The sequence below is a fragment of the Hyaena hyaena genome, unplaced genomic scaffold (genome assembly GCF_003009895.1).
Source record: "Hyaena hyaena isolate Hyena2069 unplaced genomic scaffold, ASM300989v1 scaffold_227, whole genome shotgun sequence".
In the NCBI taxonomy this organism is placed as follows: Eukaryota; Metazoa; Chordata; class Mammalia; order Carnivora; family Hyaenidae; genus Hyaena; species Hyaena hyaena.
The window spans coordinates 573,792-594,740 of NW_024080859.1; the positions used below are offsets into that span (position 1 = coordinate 573,792).

The window sequence follows — 20,949 nt, forward strand, 5'->3', positions numbered from 1 at the left end:
GGGTGGCTTAGTCGGTTAAGCGTCCGACTTTCGCTTGGGTCATGATCTCGCGGCTCGTGGGTTCGGGCCCCGCGTCGGGCTCTGTGCTGACTGCCAGCTCAGAGCCTGGAGACTGTTTCAGTCTGTGACTCCCTCTCTCTCTGACCCTCCTCTACTCACGCTGTCTCTCTCTCTCTCTCCTAGAAATAAATAAAACATTAAAAAAAATTTTATAAAAAAAAAAAAGAGAGATGTGGGCAGATAAAAGGGTGTTCCTGGAAGAAGGCACAGCGAGGGCAAAAGCTCAGAGGTGGGCACCTGTGTAGGGGTCTGGAGGAACAGAGAGAGAGAGCTGGTGTGGCTGGGGCAGGGGGGAGAGATGGGTCCACAGAGGGAGATGAGGTGGGGAGGCTGGAGGGTTTGAGCCACAACTGGGGTGTAAGGCAGGGCTCGGATTGTATACCAAAGGCTCTAGGGAGCTATGGAAGGTTTTAGAACAGGGACTTATGTGCTTGCGTTTATGATTTGAAAAAGACCCTCTGTGGCTTCCATGGGAAGCAAGTATTCTTGGGGACAGGCGGGAACACATCTAGATTTGCGGACATCAAGAGCCAGGCATGGTCAGGTTCAAGTTGCAGGAGCGCTAAGTCTCCAAAGGCTGGAGGTGAGGGACTGACTGGGGCCCCCAGCATATTTGCAGCCCCCACAGCGCGGGGACAGGAGTCACACGCAGTAGGACGTCGATGATCCCTGACGTCATCGATCGGTCATCGATCGCGTTTAATGCCTGTATCCCCAGACCGGAAACGCCAGGATCGGCGCTCGGAGTGGCGGGGTGCTGGCGCCTGTGTGGCTGGGGGCGGGGACAGGCGGTGCCCCGGCCTCGCTGCTGAGCCCCCGCTGGTCCCCGCAGCCCCACCGGCAGCAGTCGCTACGCCTCCTCCGGGGAACTGAGCCAGGGCAGCTCACAGCTGAGTGAAGACTTCGACCCGGACGAGCAGAGCCTGCAGGGCTCCGAGCTGGAGGACGAGCGGGACCGGGACTCGTACCACTCGTGCCACAGCTCCGTCAGCTACCACAAGGACTCGCCGCGCTGGGACCAGGATGAGGAGGAGCTGGACGAGGAGCTGGACGAGGACCTGGAGGACTTCCTGGAGGAGGAGGAGGAGGAGGAGGAGGAGGAGGAGGAGCTGCCTGAGGACGAGGAGGAGCTGGAGGAGGAGGAGGAGGTGCCTGACGACATCCGCGGCTACACCCAGCGGGAAGAGGTGGCCGTGGCCGAGCCCAAAGACTTTAAGCGTGTCAGCCTCCCGCCGGCCGCCGCGGAGAAGGAGGAAAAGGCTCCGGCCGTACCTGCTGAGGCCCGCGACGTGGCCAAGGCAGCCCCTCAGCCAGCCGCACCGGAGGAGGTGCCCGCAGGCGAGCGGGCACCGGAGTCAGAGCCCCCCAAGTCTGAGGAGAGGTAATGGGAGGGGGCCAGTGGTGCTGCGGCCCTGGGGAATGGAGGGGAGTCCGTCACAGGGTCATGGCCGGGAAAGCGGAAGGGGCGCTGAGGCCCGGCAGAGGGGCTGCAGGGGGGTCACTGGGTCTCCGGAGGGCCAGAGAGGCCATGGAGGGCCCGACATCACTGGCAGGGGTGGGGGGTGAAGGGAGGGCCGGCCCTGGAGCCTCACGACGCCCCTTGCCTCAGTTTCAGGCGACGAGAGGACGAGGAAGGTCAGGAGGGCCAGGACTCCATGTCCAGGGCCAAGGCCAACTGGCTTCGAGCCTTCAACAAAGTGCGGCTGCAGCTGCAGGAGGTGAGCGAAAGCAGCACCCGATGTCCGGTCAGGCCCAGTGCCCTGCCCACAGCCGTGCCCAGACCTGCTGGCCCACTTGCCCACCACTCCCATACCCCGTCCACCTAGGTCCTTCTCTGGGCCCTGCCGCGGCGCGCCCACAGACAGTGTGGCCACGCCCACGGACGGTGTGGCCACGCCCACAGACAGTGTGGCCCTGCCCACTGACCGTGTGGTCACGCCCACGAACTGCGTGGCCACGCCCACAGACAGTGTGGCCGTGGCCACGCCCACTGTCCCCCACCTATCCACCACGGCTTCTTCCTTCATACATCCTGGCCTTTCTGTGGCCCCTGCTCACACCAACCTGGCCCCACCCACACCTGCCGTTGTCCTGGCCCCGGCATTCCTGGCCCAGCCCCTCCAAGCTGACCCCTCTCTGGCCCTATTTACACCTTGGCTTCATCAGTCTCCAGAAGGGCCCTTCCCTGGTCTCCCATGACTGCCTGCCCCTCTCCCCCAAACAACTGGCCCCACCAAAGCCCAGCCCAGCATCCTTCATGCCTGCCTGGGATTTCTGAGTGGGGAAGAAGGAGAGGCCAGCTGGAACCTGGAGCTACCTCATGGTTACAGCCATGTCAGAGTCAAGCTCATGGATAGGGAGAGAGGTTAGGGATAGAGAGAGAGGTCAGAGTGAGGGCAGCAGTCAGAGGTCAGAGGTCTGGGTTACAGCTGGTGTTAGGGACAGGGATCGGTGCCTGGGACCCTACTGGGTACCAGAGTCAGGGTTGGGGGAAGGTCTAAGGTCTGGTCAGTATCAGAGAAGGAATTAGGTAAAAGAATTAGCATTAGGGTCAGACAGCAGGATTGAGGCCATTCGCTTATCTCTTCAATTTTCCAAGCCACCCTAGGCTGGGGACAGAGCAGGGTCGTTATCCAAGGGGATCCTCCAAACTGGAGTGAGTCTGGCAATAGGAGATCCTAAACAAACTCTTAAAGTCTTAGATCATCAAATATCAGAGCCACAGAAATTTCAAATCAAATTTCTCATGTTTTAAAATAGAACATTTTTTTTGGACTAAGTAATACATCGCATGGTTCTAAATGCAAAGAGTAGAAAAGAATGTGCAGTGTAAGGTCTACTGAGTAACTTTCACTAAGTCAGCAATTTCAATGAAAAAAGACCCAGCAGCTACTCTGGTGGAACTCAAAATATGACAAAAACCAAACAAACATGGGCAGGCTCTCTGGGTTTCATAGAAGGGGAATAAAACGAATCCAAGGCAATCAGGAAAACTCCCTGGAGGAGGTGACACTTAAGGAGAAATGATATCCAAAATACTTCAACGATATTGCAGGAGAGTGCTGGACCCTCCCCCCTCTTCTCCCACCACCCTTTAGTTGCATAGGAGGTAAGATTGTCAACCCTGGATCAACACTGAGATCTGAATGATAAATGGAGGCTGGTCAGGAGCAGTAGGTGGGGAGGGGGGCATATAAACAAGAGGCACAGCTCAGGCAAAGGCCCTGGGACACAAGATCAGATGACCAGGTGAGCCTGGGAGAAGTTTAGAGGACGAGAAGCCTGGGACTATAGTGCACGAGCTCTGGCTGGAGATGATACTAACACACCCCCAGGTTTGACAAACAAGGAGACCAAGTCCTACTGAGGTGGGTGGTAGAGAGGAGCTCTTCTCTCCCCATTTGACAGATGGGCAAACTGAGGCCCAGAGGGAGCTTAAGGACACACAGGGAGGACTAGGACCCAGGCCTCCTGACATCCAGCCCAAAGAGGAAACAAAAGTGGATGTGGAGCCTACCCTGCCCTGGGGAGAGGCTGCCAAACTGACCTTGTCTGTCTGTCTGTCTGTCACGCAGGCCCGAGGAGAAGGAGAGATGTCCAAATCCCTATGGTTCAAAGGCGGGTGAGTGACGGAGTTGTGGGCGTAGGCGGAAGTTTTGAACCAGAGCTTGAGGCTGCTTCACACCATGGCCTCAGTCCAGTGAGGGCAGACAAGTCATTCCATTGAGACAGGGGACAGATTGAGGGACAGATCGGGTGAAATAAGGTAGCCACTAACATAAACCTTTGCCACCGACAGAAGCCAAAGATAGTAGCACATTGAATCCTCACAACAAACCCACAGGAGGACTGCTACCCCTATTTTACAGGTGGGGAAACTGAGTCCAAAGAGGTATGTACCTTGCCCCAGACACTCACATTATCCAAGACCACTGCCTCCTAGCAATAAATGTGAGCTGTCAGCACAGAGCCTGATGTGGGGCTCGAACCCATGAACCATGAGATCCTGACCTGAGCCGAAGTCGGACACTTAACCAACTGAGCAGCCCAATCTGATTCCATTTCTCAATATCCCTGATGATTGTTATGGCTGCTGGCTCTTTCTTTAATGATGACTCTCTAATGATCGTTATTAGGGCTTATGTGGACCGTTTTGTCATATCTAAGCTCTCACGTTGCTTATTTTCAGGGCTTTTCTTCCTTCAGTGCCCGAGTGGCGAGGTTGGAAGATATAAAGATATTTTTAAACATTTATTTTTATTTATTTATTTTGAGAGCAAGAGAGAGTGCAAGCGGGGAGGGGCAGAGAGAGAGAAGGGAGAGAGAGAATCCCAAGCAGGCTCCACACTGTCAGTACAGACCCTGACATGGGGCTTGATCTCAGGAAGCCGTGAGATCATGACCTGAGCCAAAATCAAGGGTTGGGTACTTACCCGACTGAGCCCCCCAGGCACCCCTAAGAGATACTTTTAAAGTATGCTAATGTTTTAAAGTAACAGCAGGTAGGGTGACTGCCTTCCCTGTACATCCTTTGCCAACAGAGGCGTGGAGGGAGACGCTGTGGCTCCCAGATGAGCCGGTGTCCTGGGTGGGGAGCCCTGGAAGCAGGAACGGACACAGGGATGGACACGTGACTTATGGGGGACAGGCACTCGGGAGAAACCCGTGAGGCAGGCAGGGTCAGGCTGGGCAGGCTGCCAAGCACAGGTGTATTTTGGGAGCCGCCAAGCCCCAATCCTCCAGGGAGCACGGGCACATGGATAGCACCCCAGGGCTTGTCCAGAGCCAACGGCTCCCAGATATCTCTCTTCCTGGCCAATGGAAAGCTTCTAGAGAAAAGCCACACCTGAATCCTCTTTGGGATGAGAGCACCTCCCAGGAAAGTGAATCCATAAAGCCCACAGTAGCATCATCTCACAGAGCTCATTCCCAGTCACCAGCTACGCTAAAGCTGCGTAGCCAAGAGGAATAGCACAAACAATTGCCAGTTCCCTTCCTCCCATCAGCTTTGAAATCACTCCTTCCAGGACAGATTTCAAATAGACATGCGTATTGTCAATTTTGAGCCTAAGGAAATGTTTCGTGAGCATCTGAGGTCATTACTTAGATCTGCCTTAATTCAAATTTCCATGAAGATTGGGCAACTGCATCATCTTCCCCATTTCCCAGATGAGGAAGTGGAGGCCCAATGTCTTCTTCATTTCCTAGGGCTGCTGTCACACACTACCCGGTAGGTAGGTTAAAACAACATGGGTATATTCTTTTATAGTTCTGGGGGCCAGAATTCCAAAGTCAAGTTGTTGGCTGAGCCACGCTCCCTCTGTCTCCTGTAGGGGAGTCTCCATCCCTGCCGTGCTAGCTGCTGGTAGTTGCGGCAGCCCTCAGTATTCCTTGGTTTCTAGATGTGTCACTCTAGGGGCACCTGTGTGACTCAGTCGGTTGGGCGTCCGACTTCGGCTCAGGTCCTGATCTCACTGCTTGTGGGTTCAAGCCCCGTGTTGGGCTCTGTGCTGACAGCTTAGAGCCTGGAACCTGTTTCGGATTCTGTGTCTTCCTCTCTCTCTCTGCCCCTCCCCCATTTGGACTCTCTCTCTCTCAAACGTGAATAAATGTTAAAAAAAAAAAATTAAAGGGGCGCCTGGGTGGCTTTGTCGGTTAAGCGTCCGACTTTCGCTTAGGTCATGATCTCGCGGTTTGTGGGTTCGAGCCCCGCGTCGGGCTCTGTGCTGACTGCCAGCTCAGAGCCTGGAGGCTGTTTCAGTCTGTGACTCCCTCTCTCTCTGACCCTTCCCTGCTCACGCTGTCTCTCTCTCTCCTAGAAATAAATAAAAAAAAAAATTAAAAATAGATATGTCACTCTAATCTCTGTCTCTGTTGTCCCACTGCTGTCTCTCTTTTTTTATTTTTATTTTTTTTATTATTTTTAAAAAAAATTTTTTTTTCTTTTTTATTTCTAGGAGAGAGAGAGAGAGCGTGAGCAGGGGAGGGTCAGAGAGAGAGGGAGTCACAGACTGAAACAGGCTCCAGGCTCTGAGCTGGCATTCAGCACAGAGCCCGACGCGGGGCGCGAACCCACGAACCGCGAGATCATGACCTAAGCGAAAGTCGGACGCTTAACCGACTAAGCCACCCAGGCGCCTCTTAAAAAATTTTAATGTTTATTTTGAAAGGGGGAGAGACAGAGTGTGAGCAGAGGAGGGACAGACACAGAATCCAAAGCAGACTCTAGGCTCTGTGCTGACAGCTCAGACGCGGGGCTCGAACCCATGAACCGCAAGATCATGACCTGAGCGGAAGTCAGACCCCTAACTGACAGAACCACCCAGGCGCCCCATTGCTGTCTCTTTTTAAAAGGCACCAGTTATATTGGGCTAGGGGCCCACCTAGTCGAGCATGAGCTCATCTTAACTAATCGACATCTGCAGTGACTCTATTTCCAAATAAAGCACTCCATTCTGAAGTCCTAGGGGCTAGGATTTAAATCTATCTCTTTGGGAGACACAATTCAACCTTTAATACCCGGGGAGATCACGTGTCCTGCCCAGGCCTCAAGTGATGTCTGTGGGAGAAAGGGGGAAGCCTGGGCCCTTGACATCCCTGTGTGTGTCCCGCAGCCCTGGCGGTGGCCTCATCATCATTGACAGCATGCCAGATATCCGCAAGAGGAAGCCCATTCCACTCGTGAGCGACCTGGTGAGCGCCTGTGCCCTCTCCTCCCCCAGCAGAGCAGGCCTGCCCTAAGCAGTGCTCAACCTGTACAACTGCCCATGGCAGACCTGGGGCCAGGGGCTGGCAAGGGGTTCTCTGGGACTAATGTAATCTGATTTCTACCCTGCCTGCTGCATGGACACTTCAGGCCATGGTGAGTGACAGTGACCTGGGCCCTTGTCTCTTCCTCAGACCCATTCCCCCCATTAGGATCTTCCAGCTGGCCCCCAATGCATGGGTTCCGGGGTAAGAGGATCCTGCCACGTCCTACAGTTTTTGGGTGGGGAAGAGAGCAGGTGCCTCCTGATCTTGGCTCATGGAGGGGCTGGTAGTTTTGTTCTGTGGCTGGTGATTGTGGCCAAGTGCAGCTTCTGAGTCTGGTTCCTGGTGGTGGGGGGTGGGTGAGTCAGGGGTGTGAGCTGCTCACTTTCCAGGATCCCTTCTAACCCAGATCATTTGTCACTTTCCAATTCTTTACTGGCTCTGCTCCTGCTGCTCTTCGTGGCTGTGGCTCCAATCCGTCGCTGGTGGCCCCAAACCATGGCTGTGGATTCTGCTCGTGGTGACAACCCCATGGGTGTGAATCGACCCCCGTGACTCCCTTGGTGATTTCCCTGCCCCAGTCCCTGGTCCAGTCCAGAAAAGCGGGCATCACCTCGGCCTTGGCCTCCAGCACTTTGAACAACGAGGAGCTGGTGCGTCGGGCGCCTCCCCTTCCACGGGCTGGGCAGGGGGTTGGGCTGGAGGCTCCTGGAGGAAGAGGGGGACAGTGTGGCAGAGACGGGCACTCCTCCCTCCCCACCATCTGGTTAGGCAGCATCCCGCCAGCATGATCTGTGCCCAGGAACCGTGGATTCCGACAGTGGGGGGCAGGGGGAGTGACTGGGACTTTACTACACTCAGCAGGGGAGGCGACGGGAGGTGGGGGGCAGGACAGCGCCCCATGCCGCCCCTCTCTCTCGTCTCAGAAAAACCACGTTTACAAGAAGACCCTGCAAGCCTTAATCTATCCCATCTCCTGCACGACGCCGCACAACTTCGAGGTGTGGACGGCCACCACGCCCACCTACTGCTACGAGTGCGAGGGGCTGCTGTGGGGCATCGCGCGGCAGGGCATGCGCTGCACGGAGTGCGGCGTCAAGTGCCACGAGAAGTGCCAGGACTTGCTCAACGCAGACTGCCTGCAGCGTGAGCGCGGGGCCGGAGGGGCGGGGCTCCGCGGGGGCGGGGCTGCGGGGGCGGGGCTGCGGGGGCGGGGCTCCGCGGGGGGCGGGGCAGGAACAGGTACGGGACTCCTTGGCTGGAGGATTGGGGCGACAGGAGGGGAAAGGAGATGTGAGAGGGTAGGAGAGGGGTGGGGAGGGACTCAGGGCCTAGCTCAACTGTCCAAGAGATGGTCTTACTGAGAGTCAGTAAAAGAGTCAGGGGGCTCAGAGAGGGAGGGGGCTCAGTAGGGGGGAGGGGAGAAGTCAGAGAAGGGGCGGGGTCTTGGTGGAGGGCGGGGATTCAGAGCGGCTGACTCACGCAGAAAGGTGGGGCCTACAAGGGGAAGGGGTTGGAGGATTCCGGAGAGTTTGTAGACATCTCGAGCAGCTCTAGCTTTGGGGGGTGAGTCACCTGAACCCCCACGTCTTCAAGGACTCTTGGCCGCAGCCTAGGAAGCTTTGGAGTGGAAGCTGGGGTTCTCGCTCCGGTGAGGGGGGCGCGCTCTGGACAGTGACTGCTCTCTGCGTCCCCAGGGGCTGCAGAGAAGAGCTCCAAGCACGGGGCCGAGGACCGGACGCAGAACATCATCATGGTGCTCAAGGACCGCATGAAGATCCGGGAGCGTAACAAACCTGAGATCTTCGAGCTCATCCAGGAGATCTTCGCCGTGACCAAGACCGCGCATACGCAGCAGATGAAGGCGGTCAAGCAGAGCGTGCTGGACGGCACGTCCAAGTGGTCGGCCAAGATCAGCATCACTGGTGAGGCCGCGGGGGTGCGGGTGGCCACAGGGTCCCTTCTTCTCGGCCCCCTGTGACCGCTCCTGTGGCTCATGTGCTGCTTGTAGTGTGTCCATATCTTTCCCACGTCCCTACGTGAGTGTTTGTGCTCCCGCAGTGGGCATGTATGCCTCCAAATGTGAGTGCGCGACACTCTCTGCATGAGTCTTGGTTTGTGGCCCCCAGAATCAGGCCCCCAGAAGAGTTGAGGGCACATTGTTTATCTAGGGGGTGTTGCCATGGGAGTTGAGAAGTGAGCCTGGGAAGGAAGGAGCCCTGCACAGGGTGCTAACCATCGGGCAGTGCCCTTGACAACTCTGGCTGTTCCCCCTCGGGACCACTGGGGGACAGTGTTGAGCTCACACAGCAGAACGGTGCTGCCCAGGGGCGGGGGGCCTTAGGGTGTTTATCCATGCCCAACCTCGTTCGAATTTCCCTGAAAGCAGACCCCAAGATGAGGATTTCAGGGCAGATGGGTACCCAGAAGATGGCCCCAGGAAGCCCCAGTGTGGGTGGAGACTTGAGTCTGGGGGCTGGAAGAGAAGGAGCCCTGCAGGGGGCACCCGTAAACAGGTGACTCTGGGAGCAACTGTAGGCTCAATCCCGCTGGAAATTTGAGGACAATGTGGAGAATGTCCTACCCAGGGGTGCCCCGGGGGAACCTTCCCATTCAGCATCAGCGGAGGGCTCCCTGGGTGTTAACTCTCTAGCAAGCCCTTCATGTCTTGTGGGTGTCCCCAGGGACTCCCATGGTCAGAACAAGACCCTCAGGCCACGTCACAGGTGTCCCCGGAACCTGTGGCAGTGACTATTCTCCGTACGCCTCACTCCTTGAGCCCATATTTGTATTTGTCCTGTGTGTCTTCCAGTGGTCTGTGCCCAGGGCTTGCAGGCAAAGGACAAGACGGGATCCAGTGACCCCTATGTCACTGTCCAGGTTGGGAAGACCAAGAAACGGACAAAAACCATCTATGGGAACCTGAACCCCGTGTGGGAGGAGAACTTCCACTTGTAAGTGCCTGGCAGAGCCCCTGGCCGCCCAGGCGGAGCTCTGGGGGCTCCAGGACCAGCCTGTGGCGGTCACCTGACCCCAGCCTCTGCCTCTTCCTCCCCCCTGCAGTGAGTGTCACAACTCCTCAGACCGAATCAAGGTGCGTGTCTGGGATGAGGATGACGACATCAAATCCCGCGTGAAGCAGCGGTTTAAGAGGGAATCGGATGACTTCCTGGGGCAGACAATCATCGAGGTGCGGACACTCAGCGGCGAGATGGACGTATGGTACAACCTGGGTGAGCATGGGTGGTGTTCCGCAAGGGGGCAGGGAGGGTGCCCCAGGGAGCCCAAGCGGGGAGCCAGTGGCAGGAGGGGGTAGTCTAGGAGCCCAGTCTGATGGGGAGGGTAGCGTCTGTGAGGCCCAATCCGATGGGGGAGGAAGGGTCTATGAGCCCAATCTGATGGGGCAGGAAGCAAAACTTGGGGATCCTAGTCTGAGGAGAGACGCACAGACCCAGGAATCCCCTCTAAGATGAATAGACTCTGGGGATCTTGATCTGATGGGGGAGGCAGGGCTGGGGAGCCCAGTCTGGGGGAGAAGCAAGGCCTAGGGCTCCAGATTAAAGAGTGAGATGCAGACTCAGGAATTTAATCTGTGCAAGGAAGCAAGGTCTGGAATCCTAGTTTGAAGGAAGAGACAGGGCGTAGTGAATTCTAGGCTAATGGGAGAGGCACAAGCCTGGGAGCCAATCTGAGAAGAGATACCTGGGTCTTAATTTCAGGGTCATGACTCCTGGGCTACAGCCATGCAGACATTAAAATATCCCAGGCCTGTATTGGGAAGTTCTGAGCCAGACATCCCTCTCTATTTTGCAGACAAGCGGACTGACAAGTCCGCTGTATCAGGTGCCATCCGGCTACACATCAGTGTGGAGATCAAAGGCGAGGAAAAGGTGGCCCCTTACCATGTCCAGTACACTTGTCTGCACGAGGTGAGGCCCAATGCCCCTCCCTGCCTTCACAGCTCACTATGATCCCCACATTGCCTCCACCTGCCGCTCCTAACTGCCCCAGCTCCGCCTTACTGTTTCCAGCCACTCCATCCACTCTCTGGGCCTCTAGAACTATCCCCCATGCCATTCCTACTGCCTGGAGAACTCCTCCCCATCCATCCAACTTCAGGGCCCCCTCCTTTGGGAAGCCCTCTTTGACCTGCAGGCAGACTCTCATTACCCAGCTTCAGGTCTTCCATCCGTCCCAGACCTGAACAGGGGGCTCCTGGAGAGGACTCAGTTTTTGAGTGAATATATGATTGAATGGACACATAAATGATGAGTGGATAAAAGGATGGGTGGATGAACAGATGGGTGGTTGAACTATTGGAAGTATAGATGAGTGGATTGGGGGCAGTTGGATAGGTGGATTGGTGGAAAGATGGATGAATGGATGGATGGGTGGATAAACTGATGGGTAGATAAGTAGATGATGGGTGGTTGAATGGGTGGCTGGATGAATTGCTGGATGGGTAGACTAAGTTGTGGGTAGATGTATGGGATGGATGGATATGTGGTTGAATTATGAAAAGGAAGCATTACCACATGGGTGAAGTTTTGGGTAGTTGAATGGGTGGGTAGGTGGATGAGTGTATGAATGGTCAGGCAGAAAGTTGGATGTTTAGATAGATGCGTGGATGGAAGAATGAATGGATACATGTTTGAAAGGATAGAGGAGTAAATAGGGGGACTTTGGAATATTTGGGCTGATGGATGAGTGAGTGGATAAGTGGAAGGATGGGTAGATGGGTGGATGGACAGACAGATGGATGGATGTGTGGTTGAATTGCTCCAAGGACAGATGAGTGGATTGGTGAAATTTTTGGTAATTGCAAGAATTGATGGGCGATGGGTGGATGAAAGAGTAGATGAATAAACCAATGAATCAGCAAATGGATGGATGGTGTCCGCTGCCCCCAGCTGGGGATCTCTGGCCCCTTGTGCTTCATTGCACTCCTCATGATGCCTTCTCCCTCTTGGTGGCAGAACCTGTTCCACTTCGTGACAGACGTGCAGAACAATGGGGTTGTGAAAATCCCAGATGCCAAGGGTGATGATGCCTGGAAGGTTTACTATGATGAGACAGCCCAGGAGATTGTGGATGAATTTGCCATGCGCTATGGCGTCGAGTCCATCTACCAAGCCATGACGTGAGGCTGCAGGCTGGGGTGGACTTGAGGGCAAGGTGCAAGAAACCAGGGTGAGGGGGTTCCCTAGCAGACACTGGCAGCTCTGGGGTGCAAGGGTTTTTGAGAAAAGGAGCCAGCGAGGGCATGGGTGTGGTGGGCACTGTGTAATCCCCTAGAGGTTAGGGAAGTACAACTTCTGGGAGCTAACGTGACAGCGTGAGAGTCAGAGTTAGAGGCAGACAGGACAACCCAGAGAGGAGACAGAGAGAAACTTGGAAGACACACTCAGGCAGAGGGGATGGTTTGAGGGTCAGAGGGGACCACTCACAGATGCTGTCTTGGAGGCATTCTGGGGGGAAGCACTGCCTGCCTTGGCTGGATGCCAAGCCCAATTCCTCCCATTCCCTCTCTCCCACCAGCCACTTTGCCTGCCTCTCCTCCAAATACATGTGTCCTGGGGTGCCCGCCGTCATGAGCACCCTGCTCGCCAACATCAATGCCTACTATGCGCACACCACCGCCTCCACCAACGTGTCCGCCTCTGACCGCTTTGCTGCCTCCAACTTTGGGGTCAGTCCCAGGGACCAGGGTTGGGGGGTGAGGGAGAGCCCACCCCTGTGTTCATCAGACCCCATGTGACTCCATGGTCTCCAGTCTGGACCTGACTTGCTCTGTGACTTTGCGCCTGTCACTTGTCCTCTCTGAGGTTCAGTTTACCTCTCTGTAGCATGGAAATGGATATTGTGAAGGCTCATTTCAAGGATGGGGTGCACTTAGTGTATAGGAAGCTCTCGCCCTATATGGCAGCCACCTCGACCTCCATGTCCCTGCTTCCATCCATCCTTCTCCTCTACCTCCTCAGAAAGAGCGCTTTGTCAAGCTCCTGGACCAGCTGCACAACTCCCTTCGGATCGACCTCTCCATGTATCGGGTGAGAAGTGCAATGCGTGATGACTTGCTTGCTCCTACACATGTGTGTGCCTGGACGGGAGAGCTCCCAGCAGGTGTGCACATGGGAGGACCCATCTTAACATGTGGAATGCGTTCCTTTCACATGTGTACACATGTATGGGCAGCACCTGCCCAACGTGCTTGGTGCATCCAACCAGCTCCCCCACCAGTTGCTTCAAGGTGTTCTCATGGACCCCTACCCGCTTCCTGGAACTTGGGAGCTCTTGTATGTCCCCTAAAACACTGTCTACCTCGCCCCCACCCAGCCGCCTTCATAATCCAGTCTCTCTTCTCCCTTCCAACAGAATAACTTCCCAGCCAGCAGCCCAGAGAGACTCCAGGACCTCAAATCCACTGTGGACCTTCTCACCAGCATCACCTTCTTTCGGATGAAGGTAAGAAGGGGACCCAGTCCCATTAGCTCTCCAAGGGGCTTTCTCCAGGACTCTTAGCTCCTAACCAAGTAACATTTCTCCTGGAGAATAGGCCCCTTTCTCAATGACCCTCTGCTTTCATACTGCTACATTTCCTTAAACTCATAACTACGTGTAGCCACTTTCTGGGTACCTCCTGTCCCAGCTGTGCCTACTCGTGCCTGTCTCCCTCCGTCTAGGTACAAGAACTTCAGAGCCCACCCCGAGCCAGCCAAGTGGTAAAAGATTGTGTGAAAGCCTGCCTCAACTCTACTTATGAGTACATCTTCAACAACTGTCATGAACTTTATAGTCGGGAATACCAGACCGACCCGGTGAGGACCCTAGATAAAGCAGAAAGGGATAGGGGATACCAAGCAGCCCTGACCAAGTCCCAGATCTTCCCCTTCTCAAGTGGTTTAACTGAGCCTCAGTATCTCTCTGTAAAATGGGGTCATAAACTCATATGTCAGGATTGAGGAGAAGATTTAATGATCTCAATAGATGTTCAATAAATTCAGTTTCAGTTAAATTTAGTTGAGTTTGGCATAGAGTGTGCCTAGTATAGAATCACTGTTCAATAAATGTTGAGTTGAATTGAATTTCTTGAGTAAAATTCGGTTTGGGTCATTTCAATTCAATTTATTTGATATATTTCAATATGTGTTTACCTACACATATAATGTCCCAAGTTTCAAGGAGCTCATGCATTATTAGAAGGGAAAGATCTATACATTGGAAATTCACATCCTAGGGTGATTAGCCCTGGGATGGAGGAATTGCAAGAGTCTGTGGGACCTAAGGTGACCCCTACCTCACCTTGGGCTTCTGATAGGATGTCAATGTAGTGACATTTTATTTCATTCTGTTTATTTACATTCACTGGAGTTGAAATCAAGTCACTTTTAATTGAATTCGGTTGAGGTGCGGTGGATTAAATGGGTTGAGATTAGTTCAACTATAAACTGTTCAGCTCCATTTATTTCTTTTCAGGTGACTTAAAATTGTTCTTGGCCAATTATTGAGAGGAGCTGAGTTGGATTAAGTTGAGTTTCATTGAACAAAAGTTTATTCTTTCTCTTCAATTGAATTGAAGTTATTCTTGACTGGGTTGAGTTGGCTTGAGTTAGGATGAGCTGGGTTGTTGCCTTGGGTATAGGTGAGTTCAAATGAGTTGAGTTGAGTTGGGCTCATTTCAGTTGAATTTTCGAATTGGCCTGAGGATATTAGGTTGAGTTGAGTACGTAGAGTTAGATTGGGTTGAGTTCAAGTCAATTTATTTCCATTATTTTGACTTAGGATGATGTTGCTTTTGGACGAGTTGATTAGGTTCAATCCAATTGAATTCATTTGAGTTTAATTCAATCCAGTTAAGCTTCATTCCACTTTACTCAGTGTAATTGGCCCAAGTTCAGTTTCATTGAATTAACTCTTGTGAACCTCCATCTGTTAAGCTAAGTGGGCCTGACTGGCATTCATTTCTGTTCCATTTGGTTTCATGGGCTTTGGGTTTTTTCAACGAAAGTCAGTTCTGTACAATTTTATGAGTTGAGTCTAATTAAGCTTTGTTGAGCTGCATGGACATGAGCTTGGTTTAGACCAGTTTACAAGAGTTCAGTTTCTTTTCATGCAGCTTTCCCACTTGAAAGCTTAACTTCCTCCCTAACCTCCTGCCCCTCAGTAATGAACTAACTGAGGCACCAACCCCTGGATCCCTTTGGCCAATCTCTCTATTGCCGCTTCCAGGCTAAGAAAGGAGAAGTTCCCCCAGAGGAACAGGGACCCAGCATCAAGAACCTTGACTTCTGGTCCAAGCTGATCACCCTCATAGTGTCCATCATTGAGGAAGACAAGAATTCATACACTCCCTGCCTCAACCAGTGAGTTGTGTATTCGTGCAGTTAATTATCTGGAGGTGTGTATGCACTGTGTGTGTGTGTGTGTGTGTGTGTGTGTATGTGTGCACAATTTTGTGTCTTATGTGTAAAAGTGATCATGTCTAATTACACATAAAATGATGTGTATGTGGAGGCAGCTGTAGCTGTGGTTGTGCCTGAACGAAATATGGCATAATTTATAAGCATAAACATAAAACTGTAAGTATAATCACTGGTGTAATCAGATATGTATTTTGTACATGTTGATTTGTGTGAATAACAATGTGTACATACGTATATAATAGTGTAGGTTCATAAATAATGATAAACAGTGTTTAAGTATTTAATATGTGTTAAGTCCTCTATCAAATGTTTTACATTTAAATTGCATTATATCTTGTGTGTGGATGTAATTCTGTGTATAGTTGTGGCCTGTGGGTTTAAATATATATTGTATATGTGCATACAATTATGGAATGCACTTCAACATACAATATTGTATATTATGTAATTGTGTGTGAATATGTACAGTTTTGTATGATTTATATATCTGTAGAGTTTTCATCGGTGTTAGCTGAATGAACTGTTGTATATTATTTCTCCCTGAGTGCCAGAGGGGCTCCTAACTCTGGTGTGTCAGTATCTCTTGGTTAGTTAGATATTCAGTTAAGATTAGGGATTTGAGATTGATGGACTGAAGGGTGGATGGATGTATTGGAAGATGGATGGAGTTATGATTGAGTGGAGAGATGAATGGATGGATGGATAGTTTGGTGGAAGGATGAGTGGGTGGATGAAGGAATGGATGGCTGGCTGTATGGAGAGATGGATGGATGGGTGGATGGGTAGATGGATACATGGATGAATGGATAGATTGGTGGAAGAATGAATGGGTAGATAAAGGAATGGATGGATAGCTGATTGGATGAAGAGATGGATGGGTGGATGGATGGAGCAATGGATGAGTGAGCAGACAGATGAGTGAGTGAATGGATGGGTAGAAAGATGGATGACTGGGTGAGTGAATGGATAGAGGGATGGAGAGATCGATGAATGGAGACTCAGGGAGAAGCAGGGCTTCAGTTCAGAGTCACTCAGCAAGTCAGTGGCTTTGAGGGAGCTTGAATCCGGATCCCTCTGCCTGTCCTGCATTACCCTCTGGTGGGAAGGCCAAAGCAGCCTGTGCCATCTTGCATCCATCTGTCAAGGTTTCATACTTCCATGACCTTCACTAGGTTTCCCCAGGAGCTGAACGTGGGCAAAATCAGTGCCGAAGTGATGTGGAACCTGTTTGCCCAGGACATGAAGTATGCCATGGAGGGTAAGTACCCCCCCAACCATCCCCATATCTGCCAGCCTGGCTACAGCAGGTAGTTGTGCCTCAGTATCCCCTCCAAGGCTGCGAGTGTCCTGGACCCTCAAGCTTGAGGTTGGACACCTGTGATGGCCAGAGCAGGTACTGCCAAGACAGAAGGTGGAAACCCTCCTGACTGAGCCGCATCCATTCTCCCCCTACCAGAGCATGACAAGCATCGCCTGTGCAAGAGTGCTGACTACATGAACCTACACTTCAAGGTCAAGTGGCTTTACAACGAGTATGTGGCAGAGCTTCCTGCCTTCAAGGACCGCGTGCCTGAGTACCCTGCGTAAGTCCCTTGCCCCAAGCCAGAACTGTAGTGCTGACAGCTAGACTGAGGCCCAGAGATGAAGGCTGACCTACTCAGGGTTCCCCAGGCATCAGGGTCATAGTGGGGTGCACACCTAGCATTCTCTATTTTCAGCCATTAGACTGTGGATTCCTATAGCCCAGACAATTAGTATTCGGAAGTATCAGGAACTCCACTGAGCAGTCCCATGTGTCTTGTCTCACTTAATCCTTTTGACAATTCTGTAAGATGGGAGCATTATAATTCCCATTTTGTGAGGAAATGGAGAGTTAAATGCCGAAGGACTTGGCCAAGGTGACATCCAATAAGTGACAGAGCCAGGATTTGAACTTGGATGTCTGACTGTGTTGGAGAGCGGGATGGTGGTCATCATTTACCGAGGACCTACTGTATGGTGTGTCATTCACACTCACAGCAGCACTGTGGGATAGATACTCCTCTGTTGTACAGGTAATGGGACCCCAGAGAGTAAATCCACTTGCCTAGGGGTAGTTTATCTGCTACTCTGACAGTGGTCATGAGGTCCATTTCATGGCTGAAGTAACTGAGGCCTGGTGGGGTATGGAAGCAGGGAGTAGCCCCACTGAGGCCACAGGGTGAGTTCAAGGGAGAAGAGGACCTGCCCAAGTATCATCCAGAGCCAGGCATAGCAGGGGACAAGAGGTGCGAAGACCTCACCCCTGCTCTCCATTCCAGGTGGTTTGAGCCCTTTGTCATCCAGTGGCTGGACGAGAATGAGGAGGTGTCCCGGGATTTCCTGCATGGGGCCCTGGAGCGAGACAAGAAGGATGGGGTGAGGAGACCGAGCCATGACCAAGCCCCTAGTCTGCCCACAGTGGTCTTGCTCCCTCTGGGATCCATTGGGATCCAATGGCGGGGGGAGCAGAAATTGCCCTTGAGATGAAACCAGTCTCTGAAAGGTGGCCACCATCTTCATCTTGTTATGATTTTGAAAGCTTTTTGTTCATTCAACAAATGAAAGAGTTCTTCCAGCCGGAAGCCCTACAGTCTCCATCCATAGCCTCTGTGTCCACCCCTAAGTCACCCTTCCACAGTATCCATCTCACCCCAGGGCAGTTGGTCTCTAGCTTTCCCCATGGAGAGTGGGAGGGTTGGACTCCAGGGACTGTCTGGCTCTGACCCCTCTCTTCCCTCACGGCCCCCCACCACTGCAGTTCCAGCAGACCTCAGAGCACGCCCTATTCTCCTGCTCCGTGGTGGACGTCTTCTCCCAGCTCAACCAGAGCTTTGAGATCATCAAGAAACTCGAGTGCCCTGACCCCCAGATTGTGGGGCACTATATGAGGCGCTTTGCCAAGGTGCGGGAGTGTGGGTGGGGTTGGTATGGAGTCCAAATGAGGGATGGGATTAGGATAGAGTCAAGGTTGGGGTTGCACTTGAGATTGGGATTGGGGTCCAGGTCAGGGTCCGGGTTAAGATTGGGACTGAGGTCCAAGTTGGGGTTGGTGATATCAGTGGGATTCAGATCAGTGTTGGAGTTGTGGTTGGGGATAGTGTTTGGGTTGAGGTTGGGATTGAGTTCAAGGTTGTGGTTAAAGTTGGAGTTGAATTTGGAGCTGGGGTCAGGATTGAGGATGGGGTTGAGGTTGGAGTCGGGTTTAGGGTTACTATTAGGATTGAGATTCAATTTGGCATTGAGATTGGAGTGGGTGTTGAGGATTTATGTAGGCTTTGGGTGGGTCTTAGGGTGAATTTGGAGGTCAGGAGCATCCAAGTGGGGTTGAGGGTTCCAGCTAGTTGGCTTTAGGCTGAAGTTGAGGACTGCAAGTAGGAACTGGGATTCCATTAGGGATTGAGTCATGCTTGTGCTTGGAGGTGGGTTAATATGATGGTTGGTTGCTCTGTGAAAGAGCTGGGTCCACATGAAATTATCATCTTTACCTGGTGGTATCTCCTCTTGGTTGTGATGGTCATTGTGGATGGAGAATTCACCTATCAAATGGGTTCATCTTAAGTGCTTATAGGGTTTTGGGTTCATCTCTGATCTCACTATTGGCTCTTGATGGACCTGCCTAACTCCAGCCCCTATTCTCACCCCCATCTATATCCTCTGCAGACCATCAGTAATGTGCTCCTCCAGTATGCAGATATCATCTCCAAAGACTTCGCCTCCTACTGCTCCAAGGAGAAGGAGAAAGTGGTGACCTGTGGGGGACCCTGTCCTGACCCTCCCAGCCCCATTCTGTACCCCCAAGACTCCTTTCTTCCCTGGGCTCTAATACTTGTGTCTGTGTGTGTCCAACTGTGTGTGTCCGTGTACCTGACTGTGTGTGTCTGCGGGGGGGAATCTGGAGGGGAGGGCATGCGCCTTCAGTGTGTCATTGTCTGATTGCTGTGAATGAAGCCTCCAGGGTGTATGGATGTAAGCTTGCAAAGCTTTGAGACCATGTAGGAGAATACGGGTGTGTGACAAGAACTGGCCCCCTTCCTGCTACTCCCAGAAACCCAGCGCTGGGGGAGAAGCTACTTGAGCCCTAATTCCCCCTGCCAATCCCCAGAGACCCCCCCCCCAAACATTCCCAGGAATCTGATTCCAAATGCTGTCTTCTGTTCTCAGATGACCCTATGGGACTCCAGCTTTCTCTGGACCCAGACCTTGAAACCATCCTGGGGTCCCCAACAGTGGATGGGGGAGGCTCTGGGGAGAGGTCCTGAGCCCTGAATCTCTGCTCTGTTTACATCTCCAGCCCTGCATCCTCATGAACAACACTCAGCAGCTCCGAGTGCAGCTAGAAAAGATGTTCGAAGCCATGGGAGGAAAAGAGGTGAGGCAAGGCCCAGGCGGGGTCACCATCTCCCCTGTGTCCCTGCAAGCCATTGATGAATTCCAGCTCAGTCACTCCCTCAAACCCAAGCAAAAAGCTTCACTATCTGTGCCTGTTTCCTCCCCAGCCCCTTGGGACCTCTTTCCCTGTGTTGGATGGGAAAATACCCCATTTATGTGGATGCTCTGTAAACCTGATCTGATGTCCCTTCTCCCTCCTCAGCTGGATGCTGAGGCCAGTGACATCTTGAAGGAGCTCCAGGTGAAACTCAACAATGTCTTGGACGAGCTCAGCCGGGTATTTGCTACCAGGTGGGGGCACCTCTAGGGCTGGGAGTAGACAAGAGGGGGCAGCCCCCAGACCTCTGAGCCTGGAGCATCCAGAGACTCAGCAGATGTAGTGGTGAAGACTTCAGGCTTGGAGTTAGAGCTGAGTTCAATCCTGACTTCACCACTTACTAGCTATGTGGCCTTGGTGAGTTGTTCAGCCTCTCTGAACCTTACTTTACTCATATGTAAAGTGGGGATGATAATAATGACTGGGTAGGACTGTGCAATGACATAAACAACACAGGTAAATGTCTCACCCCAGTGCCCAATTCTGCTATTCTACCCCACCCCTGCTCAGTTATATGCCATGGCTCCTTGATGCTCGGCGTAAAACATTCAGGTTCATGGGTCAGCTTTTGAGGCCTCATCTGACCATTTCTCTGGGAGGCATGGAGAGTTTGGCCTGAGCTCCCCCTCTCTGTGCCCTCCAAGCTTCCAGCCACACATTGAGGAGTGTGTCAAGCAGATGGGTGACATCCTCAGCCAGGTGAAGGGCACGGGCAATGTGCCAGCCAGTGCCTGCAGCAGCGTGGCCCAGGATGCTGACAATGTACTACAACCCATCATGGACCTGCTGGACAGCAAGTAAGCCAGGCTCGGGGGGCGGGGGGGGGGGGCTGAGCTGGCAGGGGGTGGTCAGGGATGGAGCCTCAGAAATCCAGGGCTCACCTGGAGGGAACAATCAGGGCATGTTTGCTGGGTGGCAGTTGGATGGTTTGGATTGGTGGGTGGAGGTATGAAGGGATGAAAAGACGGGTGGGTAAATGATTGGAAGAACTGGTGAGTAAATATTTGTATGGGTGAGTGGATGGTGGTTGGATGGATAGATGGCATGAGAAACAGGTGGGTGGACTGATGGATGGATTAAAAGATAAGTGCTTAGAAGGCTAGATGGAGGATAGATGGATAAAAGATGGATGGATGGATGGGTGGGTGGATGGGTGGACGGGTGGACGGGTGGACGGGTGGACGGGTGGGTGGACGGATGGACGGGTGG

The 20,949-nt window shown here is 52.8% G+C and overlaps 1 protein-coding gene across 4 annotated transcripts in view; it reads left to right on the top strand.

The window, feature by feature from the left end:
* Positions 1–20,949, top strand: part of UNC13A (unc-13 homolog A) — a 60,174-nt gene that overhangs the window by 22,919 nt on the left and 16,306 nt on the right. For 2 of the 4 annotated variants that reach the window (XM_039243367.1, XM_039243369.1), the window contains exons 10-33: positions 893–1,441; positions 1,670–1,778; positions 3,636–3,682; positions 6,675–6,753; positions 7,392–7,463; positions 7,737–7,956; positions 8,508–8,735; positions 9,623–9,764; positions 9,874–10,043; positions 10,624–10,739; positions 11,787–11,950; positions 12,349–12,499; positions 12,792–12,860; positions 13,186–13,275; positions 13,494–13,628; positions 15,040–15,173; positions 16,406–16,491; positions 16,690–16,816; positions 17,534–17,630; positions 18,013–18,156; positions 18,915–18,998; positions 19,546–19,623; positions 19,846–19,934; positions 20,385–20,537. In XM_039243367.1, coding sequence (XP_039099298.1) covers positions 893–1,441; positions 1,670–1,778; positions 3,636–3,682; positions 6,675–6,753; positions 7,392–7,463; positions 7,737–7,956; positions 8,508–8,735; positions 9,623–9,764; positions 9,874–10,043; positions 10,624–10,739; positions 11,787–11,950; positions 12,349–12,499; positions 12,792–12,860; positions 13,186–13,275; positions 13,494–13,628; positions 15,040–15,173; positions 16,406–16,491; positions 16,690–16,816; positions 17,534–17,630; positions 18,013–18,156; positions 18,915–18,998; positions 19,546–19,623; positions 19,846–19,934; positions 20,385–20,537 — 3,333 coding nt within the window. Of the gene's footprint in view, positions 1–892; positions 1,442–1,669; positions 1,779–3,635; positions 3,683–6,674; positions 6,754–6,916; positions 6,923–7,391; positions 7,464–7,736; positions 7,957–8,507; positions 8,736–9,622; positions 9,765–9,873; positions 10,044–10,623; positions 10,740–11,786; positions 11,951–12,348; positions 12,500–12,791; positions 12,861–13,185; positions 13,276–13,493; positions 13,629–15,039; positions 15,174–16,405; positions 16,492–16,689; positions 16,817–17,533; positions 17,631–18,012; positions 18,157–18,914; positions 18,999–19,545; positions 19,624–19,845; positions 19,935–20,384; positions 20,538–20,949 lie in introns of all 4 variants that reach the window. The other 2 variants (XM_039243366.1, XM_039243368.1) reach the window with 2 other exon arrangements.